The sequence below is a fragment of the Anguilla anguilla genome, chromosome 9 (genome assembly GCF_013347855.1).
Source record: "Anguilla anguilla isolate fAngAng1 chromosome 9, fAngAng1.pri, whole genome shotgun sequence".
NCBI lineage: Eukaryota > Metazoa > Chordata > Actinopteri > Anguilliformes > Anguillidae > Anguilla > Anguilla anguilla.
The window spans coordinates 33,283,678-33,303,138 of record NC_049209.1 but is presented as its reverse complement, the minus strand read 5'-3'; the positions used below and the strand labels follow the sequence as shown (position 1 = coordinate 33,303,138).

The window sequence follows — 19,461 nt, the reverse complement described above, 5'->3', positions numbered from 1 at the left end:
TGATTTTACATTTGATTTTCATTCAGGTGTGGCTTGGTGGAGCCAGGAGCAGCAGTCTGACTGCATATACAGCCCATTTTCATAAAAGTGCTAAATGCATTGAAAAGTTTGGGTGTGCATGTGTTATTTTGCAAACATCCACCGTGACCAGGTGGTGTCAAAATCTGAACAAAATCGGACAATACTGTGACAAGTTCTTTGTGGAGGAAGAAACATTAAAAAAGCTTAAAAGTTAATTTTAGTTTGAAAATCTCATCCAATTTTCAAACAGGATCTGCATCAAGACATGGCTTACAGTTGTCTTCAGTCAGGGTACTGTGATTGTTGACAGTACAAACCCAAAGTTTTGGAGACACTGGACATCATATCACACCTACTGCTGCCAATCCCAGAACCTGAGTATTTTACTCAATAGTCCCATTAGAGATGCATTCAGTGCCAATACTAATAACATCAATAACAAAAAGTCTTAGGCAGAAAAGTTCCATGAAGCAAAAATCCTCAGATTTGAGTCCTGTAATAAAATCTGCTAAAATAAATATTTTTTTAAAAACCCGCACTTGCACAACAATTTTGAAAAAAATGTACTAATCAAGTTTTATTTTACGAATGAACAAGGAACACACAAAAAAAGTAATTACAGTACAGGTTCCTACACCGGGCATAAGTTAAACACTAAAGGTAATCTCAGAGCGGACTGATGCAGTCTATAGTAATCTCCCCAGGAGAGCACGTGAAGGGCGGGGCGGGGCGGGTCAACTGCTGGGCGCCCGGGGACCGCGGGGTCACTTCTTCCCTTTCCTGAGGGAGTCGAAAAAGGGGTGCCTGAGCGCCTCGTCCAGGGTGACCCGCCGGGCCACGTCGTACTCCAGCATCCTGTGGATCAGGTCGAACAGCTGCTCGTGCTCCTCGCTCTTGGACGACATGTATTGCTGAGGAGAGAGGAGGCCGTCAGGCGCGCGCTCTCGCACATACAAAGGCACACGTCACGGCACAGGCTCCCGACCGTGGTTCTGGAGTCACAGGCTGTGTGTGGGTTTCTGCTGCTACTCTGCACTTTTTATTGAGTCGATAGCAAGTAACCAACCTCCCTTGGTTTTCTGGGTCTGGTTGCAGATTTGAATGTGAATGAAAGTCAGGCCGATTGTGACACTGCAGAACTAGGATTGGAGACACCAGACTTAACTGTCACTTTATCAGTTTTCCAATAACACCACAATGCGGTTTTAACTGTTCGTTTGGATTCATCGGAGAAATAAAGCCTACATCTCTGGAGTGTCCTGACTTTGTGTGTAGGTCCTGTCTGTGTCCAACTACTGGCTTTGCCTGTAAGGGTATTGTCTTTTTGTGTCTGAAAGACTTGGGTTGTGTGTCTGAAACTCCTGGTTTTGTGTCTGAAACTCCCAGTTCAGTGTCTGAAACTCCCAGTTCAGTGTCTGAAACTCCCAGTTCAGTGTCTGAAACTCCCAGTTCAGTGTCTGAAACTCCTGGTTTTGTGTCTAAAACTCCTGGTTTTGTGTCTGAAACTCCTGGTTTTGTGTCTGAAACTCCTGGTTTTGTGTCTGAAACTCCTGGTTTTGTGTCTCTGGGTGCTTGCTTTGCGTCTGTTCTGCAGTGACGGGGTACCTTGAGCGGCTTGCAGTGCTTCCGCACGTATCTCCCAGAGGAGCTGTGCTCGTCCCAGTCCAGCTTGTCGTGACGGATGTAACGGCGCTTCCTGTAGGAGTCACCAGGGTCATTTCACTCCTCAAGAACACACTACACACACACCTCACACAAGGAGGGTGACACCTCAGCTCTCACAAATACTCAGGTTTTGCTTAGTTTTACAAACTGATGGTGAACCTCCGGGATAGAACCTGCCATGGTAAACCATGTCCTGTCCTCAATCTGTATTAAATGTGGTAGTTTTTTTTTTTTGCGTGACCACCTTTCTCTCACACAAACAGCAGAAATGCAAACACAGGAACAGACACGGCTTGGGATGATTTAGTTTAATCTTGCACTAAATATGAACTGCTGTAACTGAACGTACTCTGTATTGGTACTTGTAACTCTGGCTATTTGTGCTTGCCGATGCCTGCTAAAAGAATAAAGGGAAATGCGGGACAGAAATGACAGACACCTGACTCCTCCTTTTTCTAAGACGGGGTTCTGCAGTAACACGGTGGGACTGGCTCACCTGGTTTTGTGCAGCATGTGGCTCGGGATGGGTCCCAAAACCCGCTCCATCATGGCCAAGTGCTCTTTACTGTCGTGAGTCTGTGAGAGGAGGCCAGAGGGCAGAGGGCAGAGGTCAGGGGTCAGGGGCATGTCAGCAGGAAGCAGAGAGGACACTGGCTGGCAAACACAGCCCAGGAGGAACGCTCCCCGCTACAGGCAGGGTCCCAGCAGTACATCCAGCAGTGTTACATTAATTTGATTTTTACTGTACTGGATACAGATCAACGGCAGCAGAAATAATGGACTGCATAACATTTGCATTATGGGCATTTAGCAGACACACTCATCCAGTGACTTGGATAAGCGCATACGAAAAGGTTTAGAGCCTTTAGGGTCACCATCAGGCTCATATTCTTCAGATATAATACACTTATACACCTGGACATTCCCCCCACACTCACTCACCTGGAAGAGCATTAAGCCCAGGTAATACTCTATCAGTATGCAGCCCAGACCCCACACTCACTCACCTGGAAGAGCGTTAAGCCCAGGTAATACTCTATCAGTATGCAGCCCAGACCCCACACTCACTCACCTGGAAGAGCGTTAAGCCCAGGTAATACTCTATCAGTATGCAGCCCAGACCCCACACTCACTCACCTGGAAGAGCGTTAAGCCCAGGTAATACTCTATCAGTATGCAGCCCAGACTCCACACGTCACACGCCTGGTTCCACCCCAGCTCTGCGCAAAAACACAAAGAGACACTAGTCTTCCAGCTCAGAGGCACACTGCGTGCGCGCACTCACAATTCATTACACTCGCTCACAATTCATTACACTCACACCGTTCTCACACACACTGCGCGCACACTCGCTCACAAATCATTACACTCGCGCACAGTCGCTCACAATTCATTAGACTCACACAGTTCTCTCATGCTCGCACACGCACACACACAGATTCCACTTAAAAACTCACTCACACACCCACAAACCAACTGGGACTCACCCAGGATAACTTCCGGTGCCCTGTAATGTCTGGTGGAGACCACGGACGTGTGATGCTCGTGGTCATAGGTGGCGTTGCCAAAATCCACCACCTTCACATCAGAGCTCTTCAGGGTTCTCTCATCTCGTTTCTGGATATTAACATCAGCATTTCAGTGCTACTGCACGTAAAGTAATATCAACACAGCATGCTAGTATTACAGCAACCGACTGCAACCTGTTAGAGCCATTCAGAATGCACGGATATATAGCACTCATCGCCTGGAATAGTTACTCATTTTACTGCTAAGCTTCCTGTTCTGCTATTTCTGTTGCAGTCTCTGCTGTGATAAGAATCTAATATACCATGCTGTGATGGCCTTATACATTCCCCCAGAGAAGCGCAGCTGTCATGGATTTGCAAGAGAACACCAATACTATAATCTTTCTGTAAGAGTAAACGGTTGTCATATCTGAGGTGGTAGTGGTACAAATCACGGCGACCCTCACCATTTTGGGATTGTACTCGATGTGGTAGTCTGAATTCACAAAGAGGATATTCTCAGGCTTCAGGTCGGTGTGAGTCAGCTTATTTTGGTGGAGGACTGAGAAACAAAAAACACAGACACACACACACACACTTTCAACCAAAACTCAATACTTCATACCAGATTTTTTCACTGCCTTTCTTGGAAAATCTTTGCCAACAGAAAATCTCCAAGGAATGCTTAAATGAACAAGCTGAAGTCAAACTTCCACACCACACACTACTTTTCCCCCACTATCACCCAAGTTAACTGTGTAAAGAATAAAAGGCCACAGACAGTGCACACAGTAAAGAACATTTCTTACGGCACATGTGGATTCATACAAACTGGTCCATATTCGACCGCTCGCATGTACACGTGCACCCTCCCCCCCCCCCCCTTCCGGGAAGGTACTCACAACGCACGGCTCGGAAGATCTGGTAGGCCATTAGCCTGATCTGCTCGACGGTGAAGGGCAGGAAGCCGTTCTCTTTCAGGAAGTCGAAGGTGCTCAGGCCCAGCAGCTCAAACGCGATGCAGATGTGCCCGTGGTGGTCGAACCAGTCCAGCATCCGCACACACGCGCTGCACAGAGCGGGGAAACTACACGTGAGCAACGACACGGCCTCCTACCTCCGTCTACAAATCACACAGCATCTTTACTGCAAACCCGGAAACATCATTTTAACACTCCTTCCCAGTAACTGAGTCATCCCACCATTTTGCTGTGATCCTGGAAACATCAGCTAAGATTCTTCCTCTGTAACTGAAATGAATCCCGCAATATTTTTTACCCCAAAACCTGGCCACCCGGAATACCATTTGATAACAGTTTATGGCATAAGGTTTGCTGAGATTTTGGTCTGGCCTGCACCAAACTCAGGATCAAGAGGTACCTTAAAGGTTAACTGACAAAAAAAAACAAATGCCAAAAACGGTACTCACAACTGGTGATCGCGGTCCAGCGAGTTCACCTGCTCCAGCACATCCACCTCGGACATGGCGGCCTCCCGATAGCGATCGAGATTTTTAATTATCTTCAGGGCAACCCGAGCGCCGCCCCTGAAACGAATCCAGTGATCTGTTACCATAACGCAGGAAAGCTTCCATGTACAAGGGCAACAGCTCTCTCACACGGACACATCAGCAAGCCATACTGGTTCCCACTCAAATGAGAGCCCCCACTCGAGTCCTCACTCAAAGTCCATGACTTTTCAGTTACTTTTGAAAGACAAATTCAGGATTTCAAGGTGTGAATTTGCGGTCTGGTCAAATTTCTGCAAAAAATCTGGCTACTTGGAACAGGGAGGAATATTTAAGACACATTACATACATTTTTTACAATGGAAATCCCTGGAAAAGAAGTATCAGTGGGACGAGCATGACGACACTTACTTTGAATGATCAATGCACTCCACGACCTTCCCAAAGGCGCCTTCTCCTAAAGTGCACACAATCTCATCTACAGGAATAAAGAGGGGAAATCAGCACCGAGGAACTGAGGGGTCAGCTGCAGTTCACAGCAGCAGACAAAAAAAGCTTAAGTATTATTCAGTCCACATAAGTTAGAATTACCCCCATCAAATAACTTAGCATTACAGTACACCACATTGCATGGTCAAAAAAATGACAAAACAAAAATGCTAGTTGTGCAAATTCTGGGCTAAATAGGCCCAACTCATGACATCTGAATGATAAAATTACTGTAAACTTAAAACATTTATAATATGCAATCCCCCCCAAACAAAAACTACCCTATGCTAGTGTTATTTTCCAGTCAAACAGACAAAGCAAAGAAATAAAAAAAGGTGTATATTCTATACATCTTGCTCTCAGCATGTGTCCAGTCTGATAGATCAGGTGACCCTCCTCATCATCCTCAAAACTCCTGGATCTTTTCCTGCGGTGGCTCCTCTGGGATTGGGTCACCAGCGGCACCATCATAAACCCCGCGTGAATCGGGCCAGAACGCGCCATTCATTCATTCAGCGGGGGGGAGGGGAAGATATTCGGTGCATTCAGAAACCGCGCCGGGTCACAGCAGCAATTTCAAATTCATCCCCGAGATAGGCACGTGGGCCCCCACATAGTTTGTGTTGCAGAAGAAAAACATGGCAACAAATTTTCAGACAAGTGACTTTTCTCAAAGGGAATAAAAAGATGTATATATATATATAGAAATAAGAGAATATATACAACAAATTACATATGCATGAACATTCTTCTTCCCCCACTTTCTCTGCTAATTATAATGAACCCTATCTTCTCAGAGGGACCTCTTCACAGTAAAATTGCTAAGAGACACCTCCCACAAACCCATGACTCCCCTAATGATACATGGGAGCAGACCCAAATACATTTACCTCCCATTCATCTTTAAAAACTTGCGTCTAACTTTTAAACCTCATTAGTAGAAATTTCATGATGTCCCTCTCTATGCTCAATGCATTTCTAAGTTAGTTAACAGCTAGTTAACAGTTGACACTTGAATGTGAAATGAAGAACACATGCACTGCTATTCCTGAGTCAGAAAGCGTGTGCTTGTATCTATCTGCCTGTCATATGCAGACTCCACAGAAGAAGGTGGAACTGGCAGTAGGAAACAGTGTCGTGTGAACAACAGCGATTACTGAACGCGCACAACGTGGGGAGGGGAGAGGGAGGCGCTAGACGGACAGTTTCATACCGAGTCGGAGCGACGGTCGGAGGAGCTGTGCTGTCGCCCGCGGCAACGGCCGTGGCTGCTACGGCGACTGCGCACGCTGCGGCCGGAGGACTTGCTGTAGTGGTGCCAGTCCCTGTCCCTCTCCGCGCCGCAGCCGCCAATCCCGCCGTCCCCGTACCCCGCCAGGTCCATGTTGGCCTCGCGCGCTCTGGGCTCCTTGTAGTCCGGCCTCTTGTTCAAGCTCCTGGTCTCCAGATAATGCCTGCCGAACCAGCAATGGGGAGAGACCGGTTAAACCTTGTATATCATTACAGGCATGTCAAAGCAAGAGAATGAATAAACAAACTGATACTGTGCATCATTATTGTAGGACTCCACCAGTTTAATCCCTGACTGGTAATATTACTTTCCAAGCACTGGCATCCACTGACCAAAAGGAAACAGGGACCAGAACTGCTGTGTTTATTGCAAAACGCGTCAAAACAATGATGGGCGTCCTAATGAAAAATTATTAATCCTGAGCAACTCCAGGTTTGCCTAGATAGAGATTTAGGCATTGAGTAGACACCTCACGATCGCTGATATCCTATCGGCGCATTCATGTGCATCTACTAAAACCCGGAGTGACTGAACCTGCTCTGTATGAGCAGACACACTGAAAGCCCTGACACAGTCAGCAAACTTGAAGTGGGGGGGGGGGGGGGGGGGGGTTGTGGTTGCGGTTATTGGACTGTGGTCCAGTGACCCAGCCTCCGCAGGGGAACAGCACAGGGGTACTGCGCCAAGCGGTAATGTTACGGGGACAGCCATCCAGGGGAGGTATTGACATATTCCTGAGTGATATTTATACGTCCCTTTCAGCAGCTGCGAACGGAATGCACTTTCCACACCGGTCCAGTGTCAGACGTGTCAAGTCTCCTCTCAGAAAGGTCAACCCCAAGAGACTATAATTAGAGCCAGGCACCATAAAAATGCTTAAGTCGGACCGCAACCAGAGTTCTGCTTCCACTCGCATACCAGAAAATTACTACGGGGGGAAAAAAGTGTTTTCTAATAAATTATATAACCAAAACAATTCCAAAAAGAGATCATTTTGAAAATAATGAATACCATGTTATTTCAATGTAATATTCATCAATGCATTTTCTTTCATTTGCACATGGTTAAGGATTAAAATGTTGTTGCCAGGCAAACAATCACTAAATACTCTGAATATCAAATTTGAAAGGCGAAAATAACACTGCACCTCCAAAAAATACACATTGGTACAATGATCTCCATGCTAGATCTCCAGGAGACATGTAATATCATGGATTACGATCTCAATGCAAGAAAAAAAATAGATCATTAATCCCTCTACAGACAGGACACCGTTGTTACAAATAGCAACAGCTCGGCAAGGCTGCCAATCAAATGACTGACACATTATCACTTGTTAGGTTACACTATGTTCCAGTGAATAAAATTTTTGGACTGAGTGTAGAAACTCTTGAGCCAAAGCCTGCAAAGAACATAAATATGATTCCATTCACCAACAAGTAAATATCCCACATTAAATACCGACTTGGTATGTTTACATGTTTTTATTTACAACACACGTTAACACTCTCCAACGCACCACTCCCTCTGAAAGCCGAGTCTGCACCCTTTGCCCTAAGTTCTCGTTATTGATTTGGTTTCTAAATGTCCTTCCAAACTGCATATTAATTTTGCAGTCTAAAAATCGTACTTACAAAACCAAATGTGTCATAGTAGGTGGCTATACCTCTCATATTTGACAGGAACCACTCCAGAAAAGTGTATGCAACATCATTCAGCGTGTGGTCTCTTAAATGTAGGGGTTTTCTCGCTCATTAGTCTAAGCACTTGTTAAATCCCTGACTGGCGCAGCCACTGAATCAAAAAACGAAGCGTATTTACCCTTCGTAGGTCCTGAAGTGGTGCTGGTGTCTCTTCGGCTTGTTCTCCCTCTCGCTGCTATGCGAGCCTCTCTTCTGGCGCTTGCGCTCTTCCCACCTATCCTCCCAGCTGTACTCGGAGAGCCAGCCGTCCGGAGAGCGCATTCGCTTCGACTGCCGCATCTGCCAAAAAAGGTCATGAAAAAAGTCAGAACTCGTAAAAATACCAACACAATGAAAGATAATACCCGCGACTTCCTTTACATCTGTGGGGCTGGCTAGCTAGCATAACTAGCTAGATTCATGACGACCACAACAGTGCTTCTTTAGACCCACACCAACATGACAGCTAGCCATAGTTAGCCAACTGTAAACTTGCGATAGTTCGCTAGGTTGGTGGCTTGGACCTTTCGAATGGAGATTTTGAACAATTCGCCATCCGTGATCATTGTTATCATCAACTAAACCAAACCTTAAAGGATAATAACATAGCACATTGGCTAACGTCACATATCAACCACAATTATGTTACTGGCCCTTGCTAAGGTGCAACTCCAACCCTGCAAAATATGACAATGGTGTTAAGTTCTAGCACGCTAACAAAGTAGCCCGTGTGCTTCGTTAATTTGCACATTTTCTGCCATAAAACTAATATGCGGGTACAAACAGTCTAGTACGTAAATTGTTCCGGAGACCACCGAACATTAGCTGCCCACTTATCATGGCCACAGAGCCTATTAGAAATACTAGCCTACTCGTTTAGCGTTCAAGACATTGGTACGAGAGTGCAAATGTTTCAGAGGCAGAGGACTAGGACAAACAACGTAGCAAGAGGAGCGTCCCCAACGTTAGCTGGATAAAACAACCAAAATAAATATACGTTATAGTCTACTTCACAGCAATAGCTACTTAAACGTAAATATGAAGCAGAACAAATGTATGTTAATGCCGCCTAAGAATGCAAAGAAATACGCCAATGCTGAAAACATTCGTGAGAAAACTACAGAAATATCTAGCAAGCTAGTTTGCAGCTGATGGTGTTTTGGGAAGCTAACGAGCATCTTCTGACATCTCACTGCAGTGATTGATCGTCGTCCATCTTTGATTAGCTGCTAAGTGTGAAAGCATTCATGCTGCCTTGTTTTTTAGTCATTAACCCAAGACGCTTATAAAAATAAACGAAGGAAAATCCTGCAAGGTACCGTTTTTGATCCCCGCACAATATCATGCATTAACTGCGTGAATTAGATAAGCACAGACACATATTAACTACAGACTAGCTACAAGATGCTAGCTACCGCACAAAGACGTCGGTAACACACCCACAAGGAAGCCAGCGAGCTTATGCACTTTGAAATCTGCCTAAATTACTACGTGTAACGGTTACCTCTCCTCTAGTCTGAGTTTACATGACGGTCTTAAACACTTAAATATCCTTACCCTTGCAAACTCGGTATTGAGAGTCCTGAAATAGGATACAGTTATTTCTACACGATGTTCTCGTGCTTTTACGACCTCTTTTCGGATCAGCAACTCGCCCTCAAAATGGCGACTGCACTCGCTCACTTGCAGCTCGAAAACAAAGCCTGCAATCAAAACGAGGCTGCCACATTTGGGAAATGTAGTTATGCCGTAGTGGTGCTTGTTTGCTAAATATTAACACTCCAGATATTTTATGTTTGGACAAATAAACCTCTGGACTATCCAAAAATATGATATACTCTAGTGCCTGGAATAATATTTTTATACACAAGTGCAAATGAAACTATGTAAATCAAGACGGCGTCTTTCTTCACGTAATGTTATTGGGATTAAATAAGAGCCCTACACTCCAAATAAGAAAAATCGGTTTTAATCGCTAACTAGGCTACACAAAAAATGATACCCCACTCCACTCCTCAATTATCGCTTTAGCTTTCAGCACAACCTTAAATAACGACTAGCCTATCGACTTAACGACTAACAAAACGTGCTCTTCAAGGTTGTTTAAATTAGAAAATATGCACATTGCAGGTCTTTGCCGTCAATATTCTCTGAGTGTGAGGGGAGAACGAAAAGTATGCATCATTTATGCATAATTTTAAATAATGTTGATTATACATATTCGCAAAAAAGTAAAAGGTATTGTATTACTTGCCTAATGCACTAATTGAGAAGTGGTGATACCTGATACCCATTGTAGTAAGTGTTTTAATGCTTAATTTGATTTAAAAACAGGTCGCAACCAATCAGTATCAGAGGAAGATTCTGTCCGGTCAGTTTTCAGATGAATAGCTGTCACAGACTGCAACTGCTTGCGTGAGCTGAAGTAAAAATCAATCCGCAACATCAACACACATTGCTGGATTTTCTTCCCCAGAGTGTTCCTAATACCCATTCGGTTTAACACTATCATTGATTGGTCATAAGGAAACAATAGGCTATTATAATGTGCGTATTCATTAAATTTTAATAACATCAGTGCTAAAGCTCTACAGATGCACTTTTATTCATTTTGTTTTACTTTTAGGCTATATAATTAGCTACCTTGCTAACAAAATGTCAGGAAAATGTAAATTCCAAAATTCAACTTGACAATGATTGCTACAAAGACTGGTTTGAGTCCTTGAATTTGTGGGAACTTGGCCTTGAAAGTTATTGAAAGTTAAGGAGTGGGAACCCTAGCAGGGTGTCTTTATTCTCAAATTTCAAGCAACACCTTTTAATATCCATTTTTATTGCCGTAGGCTGGCTCACCCTTTACTCCTTGAAGAACCTTCTCATTAGTTAACACCTACTATTCCTTGTGGTAACTGTCCTTGGACGTTCCTTTAAGTGCAAATGTTTTGCTCAGTTTTGACCCGAGGGCCTTTTGTATGTTCAGCCAGCATGATAAGCACTAAACTACAGAAACCATGCGCAAGTCTTGGATGAACTGCTTCAATCCTAGAGGAATTTGGAGATGTCTTAACCTTCTCATAAAAAACAATTAAATCACTTATGTTGTGTGGAGGTTATTTTGTTTGCCTTACGCAAAAGATCTCCAGTTAAAAAGTGAGTGGGATTGGGATAGCAAAACAAATTGTGTGGCATGTCAAAGAAAGAAAAGTGTTTTTTAATTTTTTTCAAAATTCAAAACAGGCTTCTCTTCTTGAAACTCTTTTCCCTGGCAATTTACCTGAGTACTTGAAGCTAGAAGAACCATCTTTTTAATCAAAACTGATGTTTTAAAACATCCTTCCATTACACTATATTTATTTGGCAGATGCTTTTATCCAAAGTGATGTACCGTATGCATGCCGAAGGTCATTTGGAACAACTGCAACACAGGTCCAATAAGGTACAATACTTATTATGTTACTGTTATTCATAGCCATGAACACATTAAGTACAGCTCACACAGAAAGTATAGGCTAGATCAGAAAGTTATGGTAAGTCAAGCTAGGTGGCATGACGACGAGCTACAACATCAAGATTATGATACAAGTGCAATAAGTGCTAGATGGAACGTAGCATGAAAACGCTACAGGAACAAATTAGGATTCAAACAATCAGAGCAATGCTAGATTTGGAGTGCTTGGCAGGGTAGTGACAGTTAGTCCAGGCACAGCCTGAAGAGATGCATCTTCAGACCATGGTGGATGATGAGCAATGATTGAGTCATTCGTAGAGGAATGGGGGAAAAGCTCATTCCCTGACCGGGAATCGAACCCGGGCCGCGGCGGTGAGAGCGCCAAATCCTAACCACTAGACCACCAGGGAAGCTATGGAAACCTACTTCTTCTGGAAAGCCAGTGATGGTAGTCTATCCATAAAGCCCTGCTTCTGCATTCCTGATGTTCTGTCCTGCCAGGAGGTAGGCCAGGTTGGCACACTCATATTTCAGGATGAGCAACTTTATCACCATGACCAACTCTGTCATTTGGGGACTTGCCGGTTATTCTCAGCTTGTCCATAACCATCTTACAAATGGCCTTCTTGTGTGTGAGGAAGGCTGGGAGGATGTGCTTGAATCCTTTAAGATTGTGCAGTTTTTGTACCTCAGCATGAAAAGCGATTAAGACAAAAACTTGAGAAGACACAGTTTACTCTCACGTGCGTAAGTTCCCCACTTAAACAATGGGTGTAAACACGGGTTTTGCAATTGCCCAAAAATACAATGAGGCATATGTGGAAACCCTAATGGTGTAAAAAAAAAAAAAAAACATTGTTGTCTCAATGTAGGTCTTGGAGCAGTTTGAGCTCCTTGATAACAGAATGTCTCCCTCATTATCTCCAAATACACTCAACAGTCCAGCATGGGTCTCTACATGAAACACTCTTTTTCATGACAATTTCCCCCAGTACTAGATGCCATGAGAACCATCTTTGTAATACAAATCGATGTTTTCCTCAGTCTAACTAAATCCTTTCACAAGCAGTTCAGTGCAAGGATTGCTATGTCTCAGCTTTCAAGAAGGGTCCTTGCATCTCCCTTTTGCGTCACAGACTGGCTCACGGTTTTCAACCTGAACCTTTGTGTTGATCCACTTGTGCTTTTTCTTTGTACTTGCAACTGCTATTGGACATGTAGCATAAAGGCTGTTTCTGCTCGGTTTCGAACCGAGGACCTTTTGCGTGTTAGGCAAACGTGATAACCACTACACTACAGAAACTACTGAAGGCCAAACATCTCTTGGGTTTTTTCCCACAGTACTTCAAAAAGTACTTAATTCCAATGAGTGTATTTTTCTTACCTTTCTTTTTACGTAAAAGAACCTGAGGCATCTGTGGCGAGCTTCATGGCCTATGATCCCCCATGTGGCTCAATGCAGTTCTCAAAACTTTTGGTGCATGTTCATAAAGCAATGTCTTCCCTCGCGGTTTTCAAATATGCTCTGCAGTCCCACGTGTAAATCCTCTTTAAACTATGAAATGCAGGATAAATGTTTTTTGGGTTATTTGTTCAAGAAAAAGAAAATCCAGACCCTAGTTATACAGACTGATGCACCACTTACACACAACATGTTTGCCTTTATTGCAAATAATTGGCATATATTGACTCTACAAATGTTTAATGTCTTTCATTATAGTTGAACTGAAGGCCAGTAAGTGTGCATGTGTTACAGCTTTTGTGTGTGTTCCTTCAAAGATTTGGCTGCCCAATGTTCAGGCTTAAGTAATACCAGTGTTGGGGAAGCTACTTTGAAAGCATAGCTTTGCAAGCTACCAACTACTTCACACTGGAAGAAGTTGAACTACAGCAAAGCTACCCTATGGTGAAATCTAGTTTGGTTAACTAAAGCTACTCAGAAAAAGTAGTTCAAACTACTTCGTAAAAAAAATAAATCAAATTGACAATGTACACGTGATACAAAATTATAACAAAATATAATACAAAAAATTCACATGCCAGCAAAAAATGCCACTCAGTTGAGTTTATTGCAAAAAGTGCCCACTTGTTCACAGGTCATACATAAACCAAAAAATAAAATACCCCACTATTCATGGGAAAGTGCAAGCAATGTTAGCTTTGGTTTTGTATACAATGTCCATCAGTCAGACACTGCCTTCCAGAAACTAGAGTCCAGGTGGGGGTATTGCACCAATCAGGATTACTCAGTTAGCCAGGTAACTTCTAATATAGAATAGCATGACATTCATAATGGTACATAGAATTACCCTCTATATCACTATATCGACTTTAAGTAAAATTGTATGCTGTTTCAATATTAACCTTAGGTGGCAAAAGAACAGCAAGCCAACCTCAGCCTAGCCAGTCCTTAATTTGAATGATTCTGGCTAAGCTATTCATAGTATTGGATTGATTGCAGACACCTTGATCAGCAAACACAGGTGATTGTAATCAAATAGTAGGTGATTATCATGAAAGACCGAGTACCGGTCCCATGCATTGCGCCATATTGTATAGGCGGCAAAATACATTATGAGAATAGTATGACTAGGTCAGCTAAGGTTAGCTTTATGTCAGCAAACCTGACATTAGCTGGTTAGCGACATGTTTGTTTCCGGTAGAACACAATGTCAGACGAATTAACGCTACAGACTTTATTTAATTAGACTAACGTTAACGTTCACTGAATTAATTACTTGCCTGTATGTAACATTACAATGTGGCTAACTTATCTAAACTTTGCTAAATTGGCTAGCAAAGTCAATGTTAATACACTCACCTTTATATGTGTTCTTAGATTTGTGTTTGATGTCCTTGCATTAGAGAGTGTATTTACTCTCGGCTTGCATAACTCACAAGTAAAAACGTAGGTTTTGTCGGTGGAGCTAGTCAATGTCATGTATGGCCATGGTGATTCTTCCTCAGGCTGAGATTTGGGAGGTTTATCCATGATGACACTGTTGCTGTGTGAGCACTGAGCAACGCCCGCCCTTTTGCACATGCACTATACAAAGGTCAAGTGTGTGGTGGTGGCTGCCTGATTGCCTGGGCATGCCTTCACAGCGGTCAGGATGAAAGAAAAAGGGGGTGGGGGTGGGGCTGGTCAAAGGGGGTTCAATTACAGTAGAGAAGCAATGGGAAAATAAAAAATCATTCCTTTCCTTTTATGGCCCAAAATTGTTTGTAGTTTCAGTAGTTAACTACACAAAAAATGGCAACAAAAAAAAGTAATTTAACTACTTGAATCACTATGCAAATATGAATGTAGTTGAACTACCAGCAAGCTACTGCAAAATGTAGTTAAACCACTAGTTTAATTACATGTAGTTCACTACTCCCCAACACTGAGTAAAACTGACATTCTGTACTCTATTGCATGCATCAAGGCATCAAGAGGCCATGGACTGAGATATATTGAAGAAATGCTCCTAAGAGATGATTGTGTTGTAAATTAAATATTGTTGCCAAGCCTGCCATTTTCACACCAAATGGGGCGGGTTTTAAAACAAGTAAAAGAACAGAGTGAGGTTTGTGAACTTCTACTTTTTGAGCTACTTCTAAACAGGGACCTGTATAGTTTTTGGCCTTTTTAATATTGCATTTTGCCTTTTTTATTTTTCACAATGACCTGTCATGCCTATGCCTTGACTTCTCCCAGTAACCAGTTAGTTGAGCTGATGGATCTGTTGTGTACATTAAGACCTTTATGTAAAAGCCACAATACTTAATTAACACAATCTTCAAGCCTATGCAAAACCAGTAACACAACCAATGACTGGTGCAAAACTAATGCCATGACCAATAATTAGTCAGGTTTTTGATTTTGTGTGTGCAAAAAGGTTTTGCACATGCAAAGGATCTTAGTAAATTAGGCCCTAATTGTAAACCCTGTGAATGTAATGTCTGTGTGAGGGGAATATATACCAAAAAATGTTGTTATGATGTCACCTATCAACATAACAAATGAAATAGATTAAAATGGAAATTCAGTACCTTGTCATCGTACAGCCATTGGTTGCTAATGTGATGGAGAGATGGCTGATTGGTCAGTGATTTATCATTGGAATTAATTTATGTTATCATTATCTTTTCGTGCTCAGAATATCTTGATCCCAGGTCACAAATATATCAGTTAATATGATTCAATTATAGGCTGACAGGTGAAAACCTAAGTGCTTAATAAGGACATGTGGCCACTGGAATTAAACTATACTGGAAAAAAGGTACTAACCAAAACTGCATTATGTTTAAAGGACAAAAGATTAAAGATAAAATCAAAAACTTCAAAATGATTTGAGTAACCCTTATTGATCAAGAGACTGAGTGAAATAAAAACCGACATACATTAGGACAGCCAAGGAGCTTGAGTTCCACGTGGAGAACAATGGTCCAACACTGCCATGTAGTGGCTACATAAAGAATGAGGGCTGCTGTGACTCCTGCTCAGCGTGACTGTGGCGAATAGCAGAGTGCTCAAGAGCTGTGGCAGATTTCATCTTACAGATTTACATTGCTAATACTAATAAAGACCGCAACCTATTATTCACTCCTGTTGAATGCAGCAACTGCACCCAGCGGGCACTCAGAGACAACAGACTGTTATTATACAGCTTCATCACTAGAGGGCGACAATAACACTTTTAGTCAGGGCAGAACTACCACCGATTGCAAGGCTCATAATGCAGAACAGTAAGCATTGCTGGGGCAAGGGGGTCCAAAGTGGCATTATGCGTATGTCTGTTTATTATTAAAGGAACAGATTTACTAAGCTTTTAGATGAAAAAAAAAATAATCTGGCATGCATAAACAGTCTTGGTTTTTTTGGTTAAACAATAAATAAATAAAAATGGGATTTCAGCATGGAGTACCACAGCCAGGAGTCAAAGCCTTGGCATAAAAGGGCAGTTTCTCTCTGGGGTGGGAGTTTTCAGCTTTATCTCTTGTTTTATATCCTTATTCTTTGTCTTATTTTTGTTTTTATTCTCATCATCTAGGTATTTCCAAATAGGCCAGTTTGTATTTAGTTGCCGTATTGATATGTACTTCAGAAATATATGTGATGTTTCTACACTCTAGTGCTGTGTGTAAATTTCCTCCACTCCATGCCTGGTAGAGAAATCTGCTTCTGTGATGCTCTACAAGAGCAGTGGTTTCTCTTTTCTTTTTTTCAAGCGCGAAGTAATTACATGAGTAAGATGAAAGTACTCTGTGACTCCCATAAAAGGAAACAAATGAAAAGAAACTGTCGCAAACCTTAAACCTCATTTCATGAAGCGCAAAGCTTATGTGGGGGGTGGGGGGTGGGGGGGGGGGGTGAAGAGGGTTTATGGGGGTGGAGCTGGATGAGAATATGGGGGGGGGTGATGGTTTTAATTTCCTGAAGAGCCCCTCATACTGTATGGTATGGAGTGAGTCAGGTGTATTGACACAAGGGGAATTAGGAACCTTTCAGCGATAATTACATTTCACTCCAGTCGTGTTGTTTTGATTAAATGAATCACATAATGTGTGTGTGCGTGCACCGCTGCTCTCTCACGCGAGTGAAAAACCACGTGTTCCTGAAGGGATCAGTGCAGCTGTGAGCAGCATGGCAAAAGCCCCAAGTCTTAGAATATTTCCCTGCAGTAGCTTGTGGAAGAACATCCATCCCCACTTCATGTGTGATGGAAAGCATATTTATGCATGGTACAGCAGGCACATTGTGTTGTTCTTTGATGTGTGGAATGCGTTCGTCCAATGCTTCAGGTGTGGTTGGAAGCGCATAATCTCATTTATATATACCTTTAAATATACTGTATATTCAGACAGGAAGTGCTTCCATTTCCACCACGGGTGGAAAGTCCAGGGGTCAGAAAGTAAAAGTCCCACCATGTGTTTCTCCCATTCATGAACTCCAGACAGCTGATTTCACTCATTAGTTCAACCTCCTGACTGAAGAATTGTGCTAATTAGCAAATCCATGTGATTGGAACAAAATACTGTGGAGGACTTTCACTTTCTGAACCTGGATTTTCCACCACTAATTTCAACTCTCCCCTTCCTGTGGAGGTCATGAACTGAAGAGTAGGTGTTTTGTAATGTTTTTTTCAAAATTGTAAGTCAGTGTTCAAGACCTCCATTACTTTCAGTTACCAGTAGTGATTGTTACATCAGCAAAGAACATTCTAATCACATATTTGTGATCTTACGCTGTAAAGGGTTAATCCTTTACTGCCATTAGTTCTACAGTAGAAGAAGGACTCAAAAAGATAAGGTTAAATGAAGGCTCTCAGCATGATGCAGTTCAGTTCTGCTCACATTCTGCACACATTTATGGCTTCAGAGTAAAAAAAATGGAAATAAAATTGTAACAGTTGGGAGCAAGATATTGACAGGCATTCATCTTTGGTCATTTGATTAATCTGTTGTGGGTGCCTTTGAGAGTTAAGTAGAAGGCATTCCTGTGTATCTCAACAGAAATACATCTTCATTAGGTAGGACAGGACAGGGAGAGGGAGCAATAACAGACAGAGCGGTAAAGGGGAGGGGGGGGGGGTTGGCTGGAGGAGGCAGCATCAGCCAAATGAAGAGAGAAAAGCTCTTTCATGCTCTTTCCCTCTGTCCATCCTTCCAATCCTCTCTCGCTCAATTCTGTTTGCACACTGAAATTATATTGCCAGGACACGCAGTATGACAACAAAACATACATGCAACACTGAACAGCACATACCATTAGAGACTAGAAACAAGTATACAGGAACCACGCATGGAATCAAGAACTTTCCTCTGATTGGGTATTTAGAAATAATAATGGAAAATTATAATAAATAAACTACATAAAATCAATAGTAATGATGATAATAATGATATTGAAGTTGACAATAATGACACATATATTCATATAATCTCTTTCTCTCTCTCTCTCTCTCTCTCTCTTGCTCTCTCTTTCTCTATGCTTAATGATCGGTGTCTCCCTCTGTAGTTCTGTAGTGTTGCAGTAAATTACCTGTCTGTTGTGCAAGTGTTTCTCATATTTGGCTGTGCAGTCTGTTGGTGACCCGGGCGACCATCACCGTCCAACCGGCCGTACAGTTGATGGCGGTGCTTAAGACAGGAGCGGGCACCGTCTCTCCCGGAAAATGAAATGACCCCCCCCCCCCCCCCCCGGAGGATCGATATATCTCTGCGCGGCGAGCGTCTGCCAGGGGCAGGGATGATAAATCCGGGAGACAGGACGGAGCGGGACGGGACGGGGGTGGGGGGGCTCCTCTTAGCGTAATGGACGATAGTTCAAAAGTTTATGTGATAGCGTTGGGCTGGTGCGAGCTCTCTCTTTATTACCCCCCCCCCCACCATCCCCCCAGCCTGCACGTGGGTGCCAGCCGATGGCCATATGCCGCAGGATGGAAGGGTTGCATTAGGGTAATTGCCTCCACAGAAAACACCGCTGCATTGAAATAATTACAGTGGCAGGATGCTGAGACTGTGCTTTCTGGCGTATACGTGTGTGTGTGTGTGTGTGCGCGTGTGTGTGTATGTCTGTGTGTCTGTGTGTGTGTGCACGTGTGTGAGAGTGAGTGTGTGTATGAGTGTGTGTGTGTGTTTGGGAGATTGTGTGTACATGTGTTTGCGTGCATGTGTATGAGTGTGTGAGTGTTTGACTGGTTTTGTCCTATTCCTGCATTACCCCCCAGCATTGGGAGTGGGGTGGGGGGGCCGGGGGGAGATGGTGGGCGGTGTCCCAGGTCATGGCAGAGCTGAGCAGACTCCCCTCTGTGGCCAGTGTGGTGCATCAGCGGCAGTGTTTTCAGTGTGTGGAAAAGCCTCTCTCGCTCTCCCTGTCTCTCTCTCTCTCTCTCTCTCTCTCT

The 19,461-nt window shown here is 43.1% G+C and overlaps 1 protein-coding gene and 2 non-coding genes across 3 annotated transcripts; all 3 read right to left on the bottom strand.

The window, feature by feature from the left end:
* Positions 1–9,832, bottom strand: LOC118236121 (dual specificity protein kinase CLK4-like). Its single transcript, XM_035434198.1, has 13 exons — positions 9,682–9,832; positions 8,264–8,424; positions 6,365–6,605; positions 5,502–5,592; positions 5,074–5,140; positions 4,624–4,740; positions 4,097–4,263; positions 3,662–3,756; positions 3,174–3,303; positions 2,824–2,906; positions 2,183–2,262; positions 1,627–1,717; positions 1–932 (listed from the first exon to the last, which is right to left on the bottom strand). The coding sequence occupies exons 2-13, from the start codon at positions 8,422–8,424 to the stop codon at positions 786–788; spliced, it is 1,470 nt and encodes a 489-aa protein (XP_035290089.1). The 5' UTR covers positions 9,682–9,832; the 3' UTR covers positions 1–785.
* A 2,078-nt stretch (positions 9,833–11,910) lies between these two features.
* On the bottom strand, positions 11,911–11,982 carry trnae-cuc. Its single transcript has one exon. It is a non-coding gene; the product is annotated as a tRNA-Glu (tRNA).
* An 820-nt stretch (positions 11,983–12,802) lies between these two features.
* On the bottom strand, positions 12,803–12,875 carry trnav-aac. The gene has a single exon. It is a non-coding gene; the product is annotated as a tRNA-Val (tRNA).
* Between the last annotated feature and the right edge of the window lie 6,586 nt (positions 12,876–19,461).